This window comes from Podarcis erhardii (assembly GCF_964252035.2).
Source record: "Podarcis erhardii genome assembly, chromosome: 14".
NCBI classification, from domain to species: domain Eukaryota; kingdom Metazoa; phylum Chordata; class Lepidosauria; order Squamata; family Lacertidae; genus Podarcis; species Podarcis erhardii.
Window position 1 is genome coordinate 19,394,797 of NC_138503.1, and position 20,088 is coordinate 19,414,884.

At 46.7% G+C, this 20,088-nt stretch overlaps 1 protein-coding gene across 1 annotated transcript; it reads right to left on the minus strand.

The window, feature by feature from the left end:
* Window positions 1–5,491: 5,491 nt before the first annotated feature.
* On the minus strand, window positions 5,492–20,046 carry MRPS11 (mitochondrial ribosomal protein S11). Its single transcript, XM_081839362.1, has 6 exons — window positions 19,890–20,046; window positions 15,386–15,502; window positions 13,623–13,721; window positions 11,837–11,966; window positions 8,081–8,146; window positions 5,492–5,833 (listed from the first exon to the last, which is right to left on the minus strand). Exons 1-6 carry the CDS (start codon window positions 19,940–19,942, stop codon window positions 5,726–5,728), a joined length of 573 nt encoding a protein of 190 aa, XP_081695488.1. The 5' UTR covers window positions 19,943–20,046; the 3' UTR covers window positions 5,492–5,725.
* Window positions 20,047–20,088: the final 42 nt, after the last annotated feature.

The following is a 20,088-nucleotide window of genomic DNA, read 5'->3' on the forward strand; positions in this document are numbered from 1 at the left end:
GCACCGCGCCGCCATTTTGACCGAGGTACATCAGGGCATTGGGTCTCTGCCCCAAAGAGCTTACATTCCAAAGGTTGAGCAATAAGTTAAAATAAGTTATATTAAGTTACAATAAGGATTTGCCGAGTTAAGAATTTGAACTGGAATACAAAAGGGGGAGGTGAGAGGAGGTCCGGGAAACAAGGTAATGGAAATAAGTGATGGGAATTATAGTTGTTTTGTCTTTTTAATTGTGTATTTTTGTATTTTTGTTATTTTTTGTTTTTTGTTGGCTTTTTGTATTAAATTGGAAATTCTAAAACAAAAAAAATCAAAGAGCTTGCATTCCCCGCACGGGACACAAGAGGACCAAAATATTATGCATCCTGTGCAGGGTTGAAAGCGACGAAATACGAGAGATGTGCAATTGGTCCCTCAGGGGCCTTCAATTTCCGAGAAGTAGCGCTAGGGGAGGGGTTCTCAACCCTGTACCACCCTCCTGAAAATAATGCAGAGATGGGGAACCACAGGCCCAGGACATGAAAGTGGCCCTTCAGGCCTTTCTATCTGGCCCTCAGGATCTCAAGCCAGCCCCTTCCCTTCTCCCCAGGCTACACCTCTCACAGAGCCTGCATTGCACTCTCCTCAAATATTTTTTGAACGGCTAGTCTGTGTTCTTGAATCAAAAGGAGATGCACTCTGCTGCAAGTCAGAGTGGATTGAGGGCCATGAGATGCGAGCACCTCCTGCCTGTCGGGAAGATCATGTTCAGCAGACCAACCTGTCCCTGCAGAAACACAGTCGCTCTGGCATGCAGAGGTTTTCCTGCTTCAATCCCTCGTGGAATCTCCATATAGGGCTGGCAACCTATAACCCTGGAAAGCCACTGCCAGGCAGCAGAGCCAGTGCTGAGCTAGACGGAGCCATTGTCTGACTCGGGCATAAGGCTGCTTCCTTGGTTGCATTACGCATATCCCATCGGGCAGGCGTGAAACAGTTCCAGGGAACTTGCTTCCCTCGCCTCCCTGCCACAAAGACATCTCAGCTCCAAATCTCAGATTTGGTGAAATTGGCCAATGGGAGCACCTTCGCTTCATGGAGGCACCTTCCCTTTGAGAATGTCCAACTATTGGGTGCAAAAGGTAAAAGACCCGCGGACAGTTAAGTCCAGTCAAAGCCGACTATGGGGTTGTGGCACTCATCTTGCTTTCAGGCTAAGGGAGCCGGCATTTGTCCATAGCCTTCCGGGTCATGTGGCCAGCAGGACTAAACTGCTTCTGGCGCAAAGGGACACCGTGATGGAAACCAGAGCACATGGAAATGCTGTTTACCTTCCTGCCACAGCTATATCTATTTATCTACTTGCACTGGTGTGCTTTTGAACTGCTAGGTTGGCAGGAGCTGGGACTGAGCAACGGGAGCTCACCCCGTTGCAGGGATTCGAAATGTCAACCTTCTGATCAGCAAGCACAGGAGGCTCAGCGGTTTAGACCACAGCGCCACCTGCATCCCTTTTGCAGTCTATTGGGTGCAGTCGGGGAACAAAACGTGCTTTTATTTTTTGAAAACAGATTTATATTAAACTTTTAAAAAATAAAACACTAAGGATAAAACAAAAAGGTTTAAAGGTTTAACAGATTTTAAAAATCTCAGTGACTATACAAACTGATTAACCATTCATTTTTCCTTAGAGAGAAAATAACTCAAAAGATCCACAATCCAGAATACATGGCGGAGGGGGGGGCAGGCATCTTTTACATTTGTGTAATCAATAAACGCTTCCCATATTTTCTCAAACAGGTCCTTCATCTTTTGCCTCCTGGTCAGCCCTTAGTGACCTTAGCTTTTGTGTTAATTTCTCTAAAACATTTTCAAAGTTCTGGGTGTCAGTGGTCAGTATTTACATTCTGAAGCATTTTCCAGTCCCAAAACATTTGAACTAGATGGAACTCCGATGTGATCCAGGAGGACAAAGCGATCCAAATATTTCCATGTAGAAGCTGCCGTATTTCCCTCCTTGGCCAAACTTGCATAGAGAGCAGCCCTTTCCAAAGAACTCTCCTGAAACTTCAGTTCATCTTTCCAATCTGTCCTCATTCCTTCCCAGTGTCGCCCTCTCCCCCACCTGCTGTAGTTAGTGCTGCCAGGTATTTAAAGGCACTAACCTTTAATTAACTCTGTAATTGAAAATTTGAATAGGCACCAGAACTTAACACCTGACACATTTCACTGACAGAAAGGGAAGCGGAGATGCTTTTGGCGGGGAGGGGAGGGGTTCAAAATCTCAAATAAGGGAAGAATGAGAACTAGCTTTGATTTTATTTTTAAAAGAAAACTATTGCTGATTGACTTGGCACAATTATTTTCCCCTTTCATATTTCCTCCTCAATTTTACTTAATAGGTATTATTTATTTTATACCACACCCTTCCTCGCAAAACAACCTGGTGAGGCAAATCAAGTTGATTATTGATGTCGGGTGTCCCCCCCCCCCACCATCAACAAGTTGAGCAGCCAGTGAGAGTAGCTCAAAGAAGGCTGAATGGAAAAGATCAAACAGCAAAAGAACACTTTTGCAAACTACATTAAAAAAACTTTAGGGATGTTGGTGGCAGGCTTAACTCAAGTCCTTCTTCATGGCTTAATGGCAGAGGCAAAGTTCAGACAGCCTGCTAAGCCATAGTTTGTGCAAACCATAGTTTAGAACAGGCACCTCCAAACTTGGCCCTCCAGATGTTTTGGGACTACAATTCCCATCATCCCTGACCACTGGTCCTGTTAGCTAGGGATGATGGGAGTTGTAGTCCCAAAACATCTGGAGGGACGAGTTTGGGGATGCCTGGTTAAGAATAACCATGGTCTGCGCTTCCAAAAGTACAACAGGCAAAGCATGGTTTAGACTGCGCTTCCTCACTGCTTTTCAATTCACGTACTATTTCCAGCTCTACAGTGGCTTTTTGCGGCGAGACAATGTCTGTCAGGACACTTTGACAGTTGAAAATGTCGCACCACACCTTGGTGATCACAACAAACTTAATGGGAGTGAATCCCAAAATAGGGTTAGTTTTCAAAAAAGGGAGGGGGAATTTGACAGCAGCATAAGGGCTAGGAGAAAAAAAAAGGATGTTCTTTAGCTATAGCCAGCTCCAGAGTACAGTATAGGAAAGTTCTCGGGAGCTCATCTTCGTCAGCCATATCGCTGCCATGGAGTCACAAGATACCCCACTAAGTCTGAAAGACAAAGGCAGAGAGGCCGATGTTTACAAACCTCTAGTGGAGATTCTGCTGAGCTGGAGGATCTGCAAGGAAGCAAACATGTCAAGATGTTACATTTCCCTGGCCTAATGGGCAGCTGGAAAGGTAACAAGCCCGCCTTTGCCCAAGCGAGAGATGCACAAGGATCTGAAGAGCAAAGCAAACACAAATGTATAGAAGGGCAGGCACCAGATTGCTCCCAGGCAATAATGGGTCACATTCCTCACTGAGACAGGCTGGCTTGCCAGGCCAAGCTTTGCAGCTTACACAAATGTTAATGGTGCTATTTTAAAAGGGGAAAGCTGAAGGGCTGCATCTTGGGGATGGATGTTCATGTGTTAACCTCTGAAAAAGGTGTGGTGTTTCGATGCTAGCGGATTAAAGAGAAACTTGGGTTTTCTGTCCACTTGTGACAGGACACGTTATGATGTTGTGCAACAGAGGAATCCAGTGTGACAGCTGTGCTAGCAGAAACTCATTACAGGAAGTTGTGCTATTGTGGAACAGATTCAAAGGCAACCAGCTTGCGCATCCTATTCTGCAACAAACTTCCGCTGCCAAAACTCATCATGAATGCCTCCCTTGTTCTCTTATAATGGCAATGGCGCCCACTTGAGCTGCAAAAAAAGCTCTGGATAGAACAAAAAATAAATATATATATTTTTTAGCCTATGTTGTGTATTAATTGGCTTTCCAATGCCAGGAATTCTGTGTACCATTCTATGAATTATTTCTGTTAAGTGCAAGATTATCACTGTACTTTTCTGCATCTCCAACCTCACTTCTTACAATTGCTGCCTTCTTCCCACAGATGTGTATATATGTACCTGAAAATCACACATCTGATCAAATGTAGTCCTTTGTCTTTTAAGGAGCCCAAAGACACTTGGGTTGTTTTCAGGAATAGAACTGCGTTCTAATTTTGACATTCACCCCTGTAGGCAACTTAGGTTTCATATTGTGGGTGCAGGAGGTCTTGTTGAATCAGCCAAAGGCCTGGTTTTAGAGAAATGTTTTTGCCTGGTGCCTAGAGAGATGTAATGAAGGCACCACACAGGGCTTCCTGGGAAGAGCATTTCACAAGCAGGGAGCTACCATCGAAAAGGCCTGTTCTTGTGTTGCTGTGCTCCAGACCCTGTCGCAGAGGAGACACGTGAAGAAGGGCCTCAGATAATGATTGCAGGCTCCAGGTCTGTTCATCTGGGGGGAGGTGGTCCTTGTGATATTGCGGTCCTGACTGGGTGAGCCACTGGGCTCATTTTGCATTCTTCCTAAGCGGTTCAAATCCAACCCCCATCTCTGTAACTGCCTTAAAGCAAAACAAGTTGATTCCAATCCTCCCCCTCTCTGCAAACACAAATAAATGAAAAAAGAGAAGCAATAAAAGTTGGGGAGGGAGGGAAAAGAGTCGTTTTTTCAGCAATGCATAACAAGGGCAGTCAGGAGTTAAAATGGCTGCCTGGTTGCCATGGCACCCTTTCTTTTAAAGAAGAGCAGAGTTGATTACAACATTAGGAACCAAAGAAGGAAAAATAATGGCATCAAGGGGAGGGAGTCAGACACAACAACATTCACTTTGGAGCTGGCAGCTGGACCGAAGGGGAGCAATCTACGCCCCATTAGCGCTCATGACAAAACAAAGTATGTTTGCTGGCTGTTCATTAACTATAAGCATCGGCTCTGCTCAGCTTTCTTGCAAGGCTGGCTTTGAGTAATCAGCCAACCTCCCAGCTGCAATGGTCAACATTTGTGGGTCGCAGCTGCGAGGTTATCGGGAACAGATAACAGGGCTGTTTAAACTGGGGAACTGGGGAGGGGGGACTGGGAGCAACCTACCTTCCGAGCTGTGTGGCAGGGTGCAGGGAAACATATTGTGGCATGCTCTCACACCCATCCACTCCCCTGAGAAGTTCCAGGAACAGCCCTACCTCCTTCCGGTCTTCTTTGGACAAGAGACTCTCCTCCACATTAGACATTTAAAGCACATGGCTTCACCCCCAAAGAATCCTGGGAAGTGTAGTTCACTAAAGGTTCTGGCAACCGCAGCTCTGAGAAGGGGCAAACTAAACTTCCTAGGATTCTTTGGGGGTGAAGCCGTGGGCTTTAAACGTAGGGATATGACCCCCTGTTTCCTTCACAGAGCAGCAGGTGACAGAGTGGCTTGGTCATCAATCCCTCTTCCTGGGGAATTCCAGAGAGAAAATAGAGTAAAATAAAAATGTGGCAGCCTGAGAAAGGAGACATTTAGAGGCGGCAACTTTAACCTACAGATTTTATAGGCAAAATTTGTTTGGATGATAAAAACAGCCACTTGCTTGTTCTGTGACTGGGCTAAGCTCAAGGCCATCTCTATTTTGACATTTGGACGGAGGAATGAGGGGCAGGTAGCGCTGCCCCCTCAAGATGGCTACAGGAGGCGCATTAGAACCAGACTTGCACGAGCCCCAAACACAGTCTCTCTTCCTCTCTCTTTTCGACCCTCTGCTCCCGGTTCACAGCCTTCGTGCCTTTCGAGGCCGGCAGCCATTGTGTGGGATCGGGGTGTCGTCTGTAATGGAAATCACCTCCAAGCCACCCATGGTAAGTCCTTTGATGGCTGCCTGAAAGAGAAAGAGATGAGTGTTTTTTTCCACCCTTCAGACAACACAACATTTAGCTTCCTGCATGGGAAGACGAGAAGCTGACTCAGGCCCCATCTGCACTATACCTTTAAAACACACTGTGGTTTAACCAATTTAGCAATCATGGCTTCCCCTCAAAATGCTGTTTGTTAAAGGTGCTGAGAGTTGCCAGGAGACCCCCTGCTCCCCTCTCGGAGCTATAATTCTCAAGAGTTCTCTGGGAAGAGGGAATGATAGTTGCACCACTCTGCAACTCCATGAGAAGAATTAAGGAGTCTTAACAACTCTTAACAAACTACACTTCCCAGAGTTCTTTGGGAGGGAAGCCATGATTGTTTAAAGCAGAGTGCTGATTGGGCCTTATATGAAATCAGACCAGTTTGTTGTCGAAATCAGGCTTTCCAGACCTTCCACCATCCCTGACCACTGGACATACTGCCTGGGGATGATAAGAACTGTAGTCCACAACAGACGGAGGGCATGGGTTGGGGAATCCTGGGTCTACATACTGATTTGCAGCGGTTCTCCCAGCCTCACCTGGAGATGAGCCAGTGTAGTGTAGTGGTTCGAGTGGCCGACTAGGAGCTGGGAGACCAGGGTTCAAATCCCAGCTTGGCCATGAGGTTTGGGTCAGCCACTGCCTCTCAGCCTAGCCTACCCCACAGGGTTGTTGTGGAGAAAAAGGAGGGATATAAATGCAATAGATGAATAAGATGCTGCATATTGAACCCAAGACCTTCCCTGACCACCTTCCTATCCGGTCTGTGGTGTCCTCTCTATCCTCTTCCCACTATTGCAATTCGGTTTGTGGGAAAAACCCTTCTATTAGAGCCAAGCGAAAGTTCCCCTCTCTCCATGCTTAATTACAGCTTGGGGGTAGGCGGGGATGTTTTTGGGGGGGCTACAGTGGGAGAGGGAAAGCTTCTCCCCGTGTGCTGTGGCCCCTGTGAAAATGGCACCCTTTGTATGGCAATTAGGCTTTAGTGTGGGGGACGCAACTCTTCTATAGGTTCCCAGTAGAAGGGTCTATTCCCCCCCCCCAAGCCTAACTGCTTCAGGGGTGTGGGAAGGGTGGGGGGAGAGATGTATTTATTTATTAGATTTATATACAGCCCTTTAACAAAAGATCTCAGGGTGGTTCACAAGATAAAAACATGATATCAAACCACAAATAAGTAGTTAAAACAGAAGCAAGAGAACAATAAGGTAAAGGTAAAGGGACCCCTGACCATTAGGTCCAGTCGTGAATGACTCTGGGGTTGCGGCGCTCATCTCGCTTTACTGGCTGAGGGAGCCGGTGTACAACTTCCGGGTCATGTGACCAGCATGACTAAGCCGCTTCTGGCGAACCAGAGCAACGCACCGAAACGCCATTTACCTTCCTGCCAAAGTGGTACCTATTTATCTACTTGCACTTTGACGTGCTTTCAAACTGCTAGGTTGGCAGGAGCAGGGACCGAGCAACGGGAGCTCACACCGTCGCGGGGATTCGAACCGCCGACCTTCTGATCGGCAAGTCCTAGGCTCAGTGGTTTAACCCACAGCGCCACCCGCGTCCCTTACAATACGCCCCCCCCAATCCACATTTTAAAGGCTGTAGAATATTAATCAGCTGAAGGCCTGGTTGAAGAGGAATGCTTTTTTGCCTGGCACCTAAAGATTTATAAGGAAGGTGCCTGATGAACCTCCCCAGGGAGAACGAACAGCAGCTAAGGAGAGATGGGGAGGCTCAGTGGCCAGCGAGTTCAGGCAGAAACAAGACTCCAAATTGAGGCTACTTCCTTTGCCATAGGTCAGTTTCTCAATGGAAAAATTGCTTGACCCTTCATTTCCCAGAGTCACCTATGCATATAAATTAGCAAAGGCACGTTTTACGGAAAGTTTCACCCCAGAACTGTGTCTTGAGCCATGTAAGTTCTTGACAATCCCCATTAGTCCTCATCGTCAACTGAAACAATTGGCTAATGTCCGTCCCCCACATTTGTTTCTGCTTCTACCTTTTAATTGTTGCATCTCTCCTGCTTTCAAAATTTAAAAGGCTGTGTGTTCCTTGGAGGCAGGGGAAGACTTGCCTTCTTCTATTTTGCCACCCTATAATGTGCCATCTGCACCAACAGCACCCAGGGTGGATTAAAATAGAATGGAATTAAGCTTGTAATGTCCATTAATTTCAATGAGCACAGCAGGACCAATGAGAATCCTCAGTAAGGAAACGCAGGCACTTACCAACCGGCCAGGTCCTAGGCCTTTCACCACAACTCGGACGTGGGACACACCCTTCGCCGATGCTTTCTGGGTGGGGAAAACAAAGACGTTTTGCACATTTAGCCAAAGAGCCACCCCTACGTTCGGTCTCCACATTTGCTGTTGCTATTAAACAGTTCTCAAGCACTTGACATTTTCTGAGCGCTGCATATATAAAGACTGTCCCTGCCAGCAAGGTCATGCTCTCACAGACATCTCATCAAAGGAAAATGGAACAGGGAGGGAAGAGGAAAGCAAGCTGCTCCTTCTCTGGTCGGTGGATGGGGCCAGGTTGGTCTGTGTCTTGCTTGGTTTTTAAGCACCTTCACATTGTGCTTAAGCCAAAAAATCACCCCTCCCCACCGGAGCAGCTTACTAAATCTATACAAAGACAGTCCCTCAGGCTTGCAACAAGAGCATGAGCTTTGAATGTCATTGAGGTGGGCAGCCTCCTAGAGACAAACCTTCCTGTTTAGGGTCAGTACCTGAAATATAATAATAATTATAAATATATTATTATATATTATATATTATTATAAATATAACATGCCCCTAGAACAGTGTTTCCCAACCTTGAGTCTCCAGCTGTTTTCGGACTACACTTCCCATCATCCCTGACCACTGGTCCTGCTAGCTAGGGATTATGGGAGTTGTAGTTCAAAAACAGCTGGAGCCCCAAGGTTGGGAAACACCGCCCTAGAATACAGTGGCTTGGGAGGAGACCTCTCTCCATAGCAGGAAGGATGAAGGGGGGGAAATAGTACGGTGTGTGTGTGGGGGGGGAAGCAGACAATTTTAGGATTGTGTCTGTCATTTTGATGGTCACATTTCTTTCTATATATTTATTTACATACTTATTGCATTTATACCCCACCTTTCCTCCAAAATGCTCAAGGTGCAGTGCATCGTTCTCCTCCTCTTCTGATTTAACCTCCCAACAGCCTTGCAAGGCTGAGAGCGAATCCCCCAATGAGCTTTGTGACTTTGGTGGGGATTTGAACCCTGGTCACCCGGGTCCGGGTCCAATGCTCTAACCACTACGGCACACTGGATTAATGATTTCCTTAGGAAGAATGGGAAGTCAGCAACTGAGCAGCTGCTTGGTGGTGAAGAGGGAGAGAGAGCAGAGTTGCTAGATCTTGACTGCAAGGAAGCTTTTTGGAGTTGCATAAAACTGAGAATCGCAACAAATGTGGCTTAGGAAAGCAGCTGCCGTCCGAGAGAAGGTTACAACCCTTTTCAGCTTAGGAAAAACGGTGGGTGAGGAGCAACGTGATAAGACGATGGGATGTTGAGAACCAAGTAGATAAGAAATCGTTCTCCTCCCTCTTTGGTAATGTTACATTCCGGAGCCATTCAACAAAGCATAACATTGGCAGGCGGAAGGCAAGCGAATCTTTCTTCACACAGTTGAGCTGTGGAAATCACTGCTACAAGAGGCAGGGATTGCCAACACCTCGGATGGCTTTAGAAGAGTAGACAAATTCATGGAGGCTATTGACAGCTAGTAAACCACAATGGCCACGTTGTACCTCCACTGTCGGAGACCATATTGCCTCTGAGTAAGAGTGGTTGGGTACTGAAGATGGGAAAAGTCATGATGCCTTCCAAGTTCTGCATGTGAGCATCCCAGAGGCATCTGACCGGCCCCTTGGAGGCCAGAATGCTGGACTAGATGGGCCCTTGGCCTGTTCTAAGAAACCACAAATAAGAGAATTATCTTCTTTTTTTTAATAATGGTGATGGATTGGAAACTGCAGGAAAAGAGCTTTGCAGTTGCAGAGGTACCGACGGGGCTTGTGCAAATAGGCTCTAAGTGGTAGCGGTTTCCTCTCTATCAGCCATATTGCGTTAAAGGGAAAAGGGCATTCTGGGAGGAAGGGAACTGTAGGGCAGTGTTTCCCAACCTTGGGCCTCCAGCTGTTTTTGAACTACAATTCCCATCAACCCTGACCACTGGTCTTGCTAGCTAGGGATGATGGGAGTTGTAGTCCAAAAACAGCTGGAGGCCCAAGGTTGGGAAACACTGCTGTAGGGAATGGGACTGGATGACGCTTCGGGTCCCTTCCAACACTACAGTTCTATGATTCTATGAATTAAGATGCAAAAAAGAGAGATAAAAAGCAGGCTGCGGATGAGAATTATGGCCTTGTAATGTGAGAGAACTTGCTACATTTGCAAAACTGAAATGTTAAGTTCTAGGGCATTTAATCCTACCGCAGTGGCATTGTTAAATGTCTTCTACTTCCAAACTGGCTACTGGCAACTTTCTAGAGAGAATATGGGATACCCTGACTATAATATGGGAAGGTTGCCATCTAGTGGCTATTTTAGTTGTCTTTTCTTCTACAGCAATACTGCAAATACAAATCTTAGAAATAAATAATTAGGGTGATAGTCACATGTTTGTCCTACTCAGAGTAAGCCCACTGAATTTAATGAATGTGGCTGACTTAGGCCCATTAATTTCAATGAGCAGGACCAGTGCTCAATATAAGTCACCCGTTTCAGGGCACACTGGAACTTTTCCCTTTATAATGCTCATTCCCGTTTTCTGAGCCCACTTAAAACATACACCAACACCCAGAAAGCTGTTAGCAAGACCCTTGGGACACCAAGAACTGACAATACACATCCATCATCTCTGCGCAGAAGCTCTTCACAAGCACTCTGGACTGAACTAGATGTAGGAGAAAACCAATTTCCATCTTGAAAGAATGTGCAAAACTAAATGGGTTAATGAGTCAATCAAGTGAGGGAACGAGCCCCCAAATAATAAGGGGGCTCTGTTTCAACGAAAGAGTGATCACTGCAGCCCTTTTCTCACTGGCCTTAGTGCTGTACTCAGATATTTCCTTTTACACTATGCAGCCACAAGCCTGGGTTTGCCACTGAACCAACGGCATGTTTTCTATTGCTTGTGCAAACATCTTTGTGATCAAGATCTTGCTGAGAATTGAGGGCTCCAATGTCTTCTGGGTGGAGAGGGGAAGATTTCAATATCAAAATCACAGGTTGACAAGCTAATGGAGGTGAGTTTTTTTTTTATTATTATCTGCTGGTTACTGGGTGGGAATATTGTTTTGTTTCTTGGAGGCGTGCTGCCAATGTTTTCTATCACTGTTATTGGGGGGGCTGCCCCCCTCATACGTTCCTTCAAACATTAACGTGTTATATGACCCCCTCCTTCACTTTTTCTACAGTACAATGTACAGTGGTACCTCAGTTTTCAAACGTAATCCGTTCCGGAAGACCGTCCGAGTTTGAAATGGTCAAAAAGCCCAAAACTCAATAACTGACAGCTAGGCCTCAGGATCCTGCACTCAGTGTTTCCTGTTCGACTTCCGAGGTGTGTTCGAAAACCAAAGCATTTACTTCCGGGTCTATGGCGTTCGAAAACCGAAACGTTCGTCAATGGAGATGTCCGAAATCCGAGGTACCACTGTATTTATGCATATTTTTTTCAATGTCACTTGGAGACTCTTTGGCTGACAAGTGAACAGTAAGTTTAACATCTAATAAAATTACTAGCATATATTTAAATGTGCAAAGAGTTTTGTGGCCATCATTTAGGTACAGGACGCAAGTGAGGAGCTCTGTGCAAATAACACAGAGCCAACACACTGGGATTCCCCGCCTGCGTCAAGAAGATCCGTCCAAGCGGGAAAACTGGCCCTCGCCCTCCCCCCTGGGGAAAACCTTTGCCTCCAGCGGTGCCGCGACTTTGATTTCACTCACAGCTGCTACTGCGATCCCCGTGGTCTGTGCTGCAATGGCGGTGGCCTTCCTGGCGCTCTTGAACCCTTCGCTACCGCAGGTCGACAGGGTCAAGGCGACGTTCTCATGCGAGGTGATCAGGATGTGAGTGCTGCAAGGAGGGAAGAGAAGAGGGCATGGTTTCCACACTTCTGTCACGTCACTCCTCGCTTGCCTTTTCTCTAGACTAAAAAAAAACCCAAATGCTGTAACCTCACAGCGGAAACTGCTCCACCCCCTTCGTCATATACCTGAAGGAGCATCTCCACCCTCATCGTTCAGCCCAGACAGTGAGATCCAGCTCCGAGGGCCTTCTGGTGGTTCCCTCACTGCGAGAAGTGAGGTTACAGTGAACCAGGCAGAGGGCCTTCTTGGTAGTGGCACCCACCCTGTGGAACACCCTCCCACCAGATGTCAAGAAAATAAACAACTATCTGCTTTTCAGAAGACGTCTGAAGGCAGCCCTGTTTAGGGAAGTTTTTAATGTTTGATGTTCTATTATGCTTTTAATAATGTTGGGAGCCGCCCAGAGTGGCTGGGGAAACCCAGCCAGATGGGCGAGGTATAAATAATAAAATCACTTTTAAGGATAAAGAGATACAACAAATACAATAACATCATGAAACACCCCAATAAAAATTGTGACCCTCCCTCCCTTCTCTTCCCCAAAGCGTTATGCTTTTACAGAGAGATGGCTGAAGATTGTAAAGACATTACCAGTCAGCTTTCACAGTCTGACCGTCATATACTTAACCCTCGAATGTCCGCCAAAGGGAGTCATATATTCAATAATAACTCCAGTCTCATACATGTATTAATTTTAGCTGTACAGTGGTACCTTGAGTTACATACACTTCAGGTTACAGACTCTGCTAACCCAGAAATAGTACCTCGGGTTAAGAACTTTGCTTCAGGATGAGAACAGAAATCGCACAGCAGTGGCGCAGCGGCAGCAGGAGGCCTCATTCGCTAAAGTGGTGCTTCAGGTTAAGAACTGACCTCCAGTACGAATTAAGTTCTTAACCTGAGTTACCACTGTAATTCAATATCCTTGTAGATCTTTAATATTACAGAGGGCTACAGCCAATGGCTCTAAACATATAGCAAATAATTGTGGGGAAGGAGATGGGGGCATCCCTCTTTAGCCCTGCTCATGAGTCTCACAGAATTATAGGAATTAGTGTGAACCGGTGCATAATTTTCCTTATATAGAACCTTAAAGGTAAATGTAAAGGTACCCCTGACCGTTAGGTCCAGTCACGGACGACTCTGGGGTTGCGCACTCATTTTGCTCTATAAGCCAAGGGAGCCGGCGTTTGTCTGCAAACAGCTTCCGCATGACTAAGCTGCTTCTGGTGAACCAGAGCAGCGCATGGAAACACCGTTTAGCTTCCCGCGGGAGCGGTACCTATTTATCTACTTGCACTTTGAGGTGCTTTCAAACTGCTAGGTTGGCAGGAGCTGGGACTGAACAAGGGGAGCTCACCCCGTCACAGGGATTTGAACCGCCGACCTTCTGATCGACAAGCCCTAGGCTCTGTGGTTTAGACCACAGCGCCACCCGAATCATATAGAACTTTAATGGCATTTGATATTATTATTTTTGCAAAACGTTGTGTAAAACCATCCACAGCTAAGTCAGGTTGGCTCTCACCTCAGACATTTCCATGTTGTCTTTATTCAGCTCCATCGCTAAAAAGGGGGACAGATCCCCACCCCAAACTGCACGCTTGGGGCAAATCCACCACAGGAGAAACTTGCCACTTACTTGTTATATGTAGCTTTGATGTGAGCTATTGGGATCTCTTCGAACTTCTTCCCATCCCACCGCAGAGTGCTCCCTTTCCCTGGTGCCGGGGGGTAATAGCTGAAAAGTGAAATGGGAAGGGAGAATGTGAAGTTTTGATGCAAAACTTAACATGGTCTGGGCATTCAGAGAAGAACCTCTGTGTGGCCTGGGGAGGTTTAAGAAGTCTTAACAGCAAACAGTGCACTTGGCTTACTCTTGCTTCACCTTGCCCATTCTCCTACCTTTAAGATGCTCAGGTTTAGTAAAATTAAATTGGGACTAAGCAGGCATCTCCCCCACCCTAATTTCATTAACTCATTCACAGATGGCTCAGAGGCCCCCTCACTCAGTGTTAGAAATCAGCCAGGTGCCCGGTGCATTTCTGCAACTGGCATGGGTCCAATTGCAACCCTGTGGAGATCTCTGGATACCAGATTAGCGACTGACATCTCTATCTGGCTGCAGCCTCCAGCTTTCTTAAACAGGCAAGCAGAAGAGCTTATATATTGCATTTACAGCCCATCTTTTTCTCCAAGGAGTACACCCCCTCCACAGTTAATGCCTGCAATGACCCTGTGAGCTAGGCTAAGAGGCTGTGACTGGCCCCAAGTTACCCTTTGAGCATCATGACTGAGTGGGGATATGAACCCTCATCTCCCAGGTCCTAGTCTGACACTCTAACCACTGAACCATACTGGCTTCCTACAGTACTTCTGTTACGGGGCAGCTATATAAATCACGTAGGTTAAAAAAATATATAGGGAAAGCAAAATGTCACTTAGAGAAGGATCTCAAATATTTTCCTTGAAGCTTGTATTTGTTTTATTCTCGGTTGGTTTATTTGAGGTTTTAATGTGCTGTAAACTGCTTTGAGATTTTTCCTGTAAGCTGCACCTGCAAATTAGCCGCACCTTTAAAATTCAAGGTGGTGGTGGTGGTGGAGACAATACCCAAATATGAGCCAGCTATTTTATTTTTCTTTACCTGAAGATGCAAAAAAAAAAAAAAAGGGGGGGGGCAGGAAATCTAGGGGAGGGACTGTAACTCAGAAGTAAGGTGTCTGCTCTGCATACAGAAGTCCCCAAGGTCAATTCCTGCTATCTCCAGGTAGGGCCAGGAACATCCGTTGCATGAGATCCTGGAAGTCAGTGCAGACAATACTGAGCTAAATGGACCAATATTCTGACTTGGTATAAGGATCCTATAGGTACCACCCCTCAGTGTGGTTTTGTATCACACTGCGAAGTTCAGAGGCTTGGCAGCACAGTGACACCTGAAGCCACATCAGAGTGAGGGCAGTCCTTCTCGCTCTCTGTCTTTGCATGGACACAAAAGAAGAACAGGTACACAGCAGGAGCGAAGTCACTGCCAGGACCACAAACACTGGTTGAAGGAGGAGAGGGATGTGTGCAAATTGGGACCTCCTGGGTGCACACTGGCTCTCTCCCCGAAATTCAATTTTGAAACATGTGAGACTAAGCTGCAAACAAAACAATTTCAAAGCATTTCACACAATTCTAAAGGCAGTTTGCAACCACAGGCAGAAAGATGCAACTCCAGAAGAGCTGAGATCAATAAGCGATCTTCTGGAAAGGGACTCCAGAAATCTGTTTTCAAATTTCCTACGGTTTCTGCGTGTTCCTCAAGGTGGTCCCTTTGGGTCACAGGATACTGGGCCCTCTGAATGTCACAACAGCAGTGCCTCATGACTTTTTTCAAAACCGCGCAAAACGACGCCTCACCTGAAGTCGCTGTTGTTCGCAGCTTCTGCCTCTTCTTCAGCAGCTGGGCTGGCGGAATTCCCAGTTTGCCCTTGAAGTCTCTGGATACATGTCTGCACACCGCGAGACAGGGTAACCCTGCAGTTGCCATAAGGAGAGAGAAGCCGGAGGTTGCAGGTTAGCATAGCTAGAGCAGTGACTGGAAAAAACAACAAAACAGCAGACTGATGGAGTTTTAAAAATTAATTTTCAGGACTGGCCAATCAAATTCCACCTGCTGATAATCGCTCAATTTAAAGGATGGGGGCACTTTTAAAAGGCAAAAGTTGTACATGCAGTGTGTTCCTTTTCAGGGTACCCAGCTATCACTTTCCGGGATGCTCCCCCTTCTAGGTTCCCTTCTGTTCCATCTCCTCTCCCCTAGAATCCCCCTCTTTCCCCTACCCATGAATATTCTGTGACTACCAAGCAATCTCCCTCCTTCCACAAGTTATTTTGTACTTCTGAAGCTCACCCAATTTCGCCAAAGCATCCTCCCCGAGTGTGGATACTGCCATTTTGTCTACGCAGGAGGCCACAGTGGGAGAACGGGTTCCGGGTTCAAATCCCGCAATGGCACTCACTGGGTAGCCTAAGCCCGTCACACTCTCTCGTGGCGTGAAGAAAGGAAATAGATGGATTTTTGCTCCCCTTCTCCCAATTGCATAATACTAGAGCCTAGGGACCGCCCAGTGAAGCTGAATGTTGGATGATTCAGGACAGAAAGGCATGAAGTACTTCTGCATGCAGCACTGAGCTAAACTCTGAGATTCGCTCCCACAAGATGCGGTGAAGCCTCCAAATACCAGTTGCTGCTGGAAATCACAAGTGGGGAGAGCGATGTCACACTCAAGTCCTGCTTCTGAACTTCCTACAGGCATCTGGGGGGCTACTGTGAGAATCAGATTCTGGATTTGATAGCTGTCTTGGTCCAATTGAGCAGGAAAGTACTTGTAAATGGTCTACCATGCAGGGCGGTTGTGAGAATAAAACAAGGAGGAGCAAGGGTAAGAGAAGAAAACTCACATATACTGCTCTGAATAATTTGGAGGATGCTTAAGGGTTTGTTCTTGTTTTTTTAAAGTAGTAAATAAATCAACTAATGGTTTCCACATAGAGAGAAAATATATAGATCAAAGCCTCACTGTTGATTTTCAAACTGACCCACCTCACAAGGCTCCCCCCCCCCAAGTGGTTTTCAAAAGGCCATCAGAATTGTTCAATACATTTGCAAGACATTTACGATTGTCATTCCAGCGCACCAAAAGAGGCAATTAAAAACCAGACAACACTTGAAATACTAGTCAAGAATAATAAAAAGGGCAATCAGTTGTGTATTTTAACACCCACTCCCTGAAAACACCTTCTTAATTCAAGGATGTCTAGAATGAATGGGATGAGGGTGGGGGTGGGGGGGACCCATGCATTGCCACTTCAATAGGAAGAGGGCCATTTTCACTGCAAGTCTGTATTGCTACTTCAACAGCATACGTTATGAAGAGCGTATACAATTAAGAATATCACCCACAAAAGAAGTTCATCTGCAGACCTTGTCCAACCACGCAACATTGTGCAACCACTCCTAGCAATTAATTAAACGGGCTCATCTATAACCTTGCTGAACAGGATGGAGAGGAAGAGATTGCTATCGCTTCAGCAGATCGCAAGCGTCTCCATGTGAACCAATGGCCTTGCTGCAATAGGCACCAACTCCTGTGGCATCAGAAGAGCTGGGAGGATTTTAAAAAACAAACCAACCCAAAAAAAACAATGCCTCTCACAGCTCTGGGGACTTTAAAATATTTGATTGGGTTTAACAGTATTTTTTAACCTGCTGATAAGTGCAACGGTGCCCTCACAAAGAGTTGAGTGCTTAATAAAAAGTTGCAGCAGAAGAACAGGAGAATCTGCTCCAGAGATGCAAGTGATGGATGGATATCAAGTAAAGGCAGCCATGAAGTGGAAGGTGTTCAAAAGGCCTCCCAAGTGCCAGAGCTGAAGGGGCAAGTCCATGATTGTTTCAGGACCCTTGCTGAGTAGCGCCCATCTCGTTTGCTAACCATCCTAAAAGGCAGGCACTGAAGAATGACCCTTGGTAGATCTCAAGTGTATGGGCAGGGTTATATAAGTCAAGGTGGTCTTCACAAGACCTGGGCTGTAATATCTTCATCCCTGGTCTACCTACCTACACAACAAAACAGTATTAGTGGTTCTGTCCCCTTTCCCCCAACAGCCGAGAAATTTGGTAGCATCTGGAAGGGAAAGAGATGTGTCTGAAATACTACAGTGGTACCTCAGGTTAAGTACTTAATTTGTTCTGGAGGTCCATTCTTAACCTGAAACTGTTCTTAACCTGAGGTACCACTTTAGCTAATGGGGCCTCCTGCTGCTGGAGCACGATTTCTGTTCTCATCCTGAAGCAAAGTTCTTAACCCGAGGTACTATTTCTGGGTTAGCGGAGTCTGTAACCTGAAGCATCTGTAACCCGAGGTACCACTGTACTGAACTTCAGACAATTTTCAACTTATGCAAAGGCTGCATTCCAAGGATAGTACGTAAACTAAACTTGTGTATAGCTGGAACACATTGGATGTGTTGGGGGTGAGGATTGCCAAAGTCGTTCCCCCCCCTCCAGATGCCTGCCCCCTTTTATTTTTGCCAAGCACATAAAGCTGAATGTGCAGAAGTTAAATGTGCAGTTGTGTGTTATCAGCCTTCCCTAACTTGGTGCCCTCAGATGTTTTGGACTACAACTGCTGGCTGGGGCTGATGGGAGCTGCAGTTCAAAACATCTGGAGGGCACCAAGTTGGTAATGGCGCCTGCCCTGTGGAACGCCCTCCCATCAGATGTCAAAGAAACTAACAACTAATAATAATAATAATAATAATAATAATAATAATAAAGCTGTATGAACATATGAATCTGCTATGTATCCAACACGGTCATCTGGGATAACCTAGTGGCAGCAGGATTCCCATTGCCCAGGTTTTAAGAACATAAGAGTCTGAATTAAAATAAAAAACTAAAATAAAAAGATCAAATTATAGTCCAAATCAAAGTATTATGATTGGATGTATTAATTGGATGTTTTTTTATTGGAAAATAAAAAAAAAATGATTTTTTAAAAAGAACATAAGAGCCTGCTGGATCAGGCCAATGACCCATCTAGCCCAGTTTCCCACAGTGTCTTTAAAATGCTGTGTGCTACTGCCAGTAGTTCCAGACAGGCTGGGGCAAGGGGCATTTCCCCAAACCTGCTACCTAGGATGCTTTTAATGGAAGATGTCTGAAACTGGGACTTTCTGCAGGACTCTCCCCACACAGATCTATGGGCCCATCCTTTAAAGGTAAAGGGACCCCTGACCATCAGGTCCAGTCGTGGCCGACTCTGGGGTTGCGGCGCTCATCTCGCTTTATTGGCCGAGGGAGTAGGGGGAAAGCTTCCGGGTCATGTGGCCAGCATGACTAAGCCTCTTTTGGCAAACCAGAGCAGCACACAGAAACGCCGTTTACCTTCCCGCTGGAGCGGTACCTATTTATCTACTTGCACTTTGACGTGCTTTCGAACTGCTAGGTTGGCAGGAGCTGGGACCGAGCAATGGGAGCTCACCCCGTCGTGGGGATTCGAACCGCCGACCTTCTGATTGGGAAGTCCTAGGCTCTGTGGTTTAACCCACAGCGCCACCCGCGTCCCCTTTAACTATCGGTAAATCACTTTACTCTCTCAGTCATGCTGATAAAGCCCAAGGGAGGTTCTCATCCCGTGTTCTTGAGATAAACACATTATTGTACTAAAGCAGAGGGGAGCCCGCGGCCTCTGAATCGGGGAGCAGCGCCCAAAGTGACTGCGGTGGTGGTACTCAGCTATTTCTGGTGGGCCACAAACCCAGCCGAAAAGTTGCCTCTCAAGATCCCTGCTTGAGAGATTGCACATACGAGAGACTGGTTGGAGGTCATTGAGCATGGCCGAGTAGGGATTCGAACCTAGATCTTCCCAAGTCTTATTCCGCCACTTTTTCCCACTAGCTTGTGCATCCACGATACTGCAAATCGTTAATAGAATCACCAGGTACAGATGTCCCCCAGCATGGGTGAAAGCTCCACCGGTTGGATTTCTGCCTTCCCTGCAAATTTTAAAGGCAGAAGAGCTCTGAAGGGGGACAAGCCGCCTGGCATCCCCAACAGCAGCCTGCGCAGTGATGGCAGATGCTCCACCTGTTGGATTTCTGCCTTACCTAGTGACGTCAAAGGCAGAAGGGCCTTGAAGGGAGACAAGCCGCCTGGCATCCCCAACAGCAGCCTGCCCAGGGATGGCAGATGCTCCACCTGTTGGATTTCTGCCTTACCTAGTGACGTCAAAGGCAGAAGGGCCTTGAAGGGAGACAAGCCGCCTGGCACCCCAAACAGCAGCCCTCCCAAACTGAAGCTCCAGAGCTTTCCCCCCGACCAACCCAGCCCTTTCCTGCCCGGCCTGCGACTTCTTACCCCGAGCCGCCCCCCAAAAGCCCTCGCCGGGCAAGCGCCAACCAAGGAAGCATGATCCTTCCCCGCCACCGTCTGGATCCCTCACGCCGGGAACCGCGAAGCTCTCGCAAGGCAGTAGGGGCGGCGCAACAGCGGAAATATCTTCTCGCGGTAATAGGTGTTGGAAAATGGCGGCGCCCTCTCTACGTACAGAGCCTCT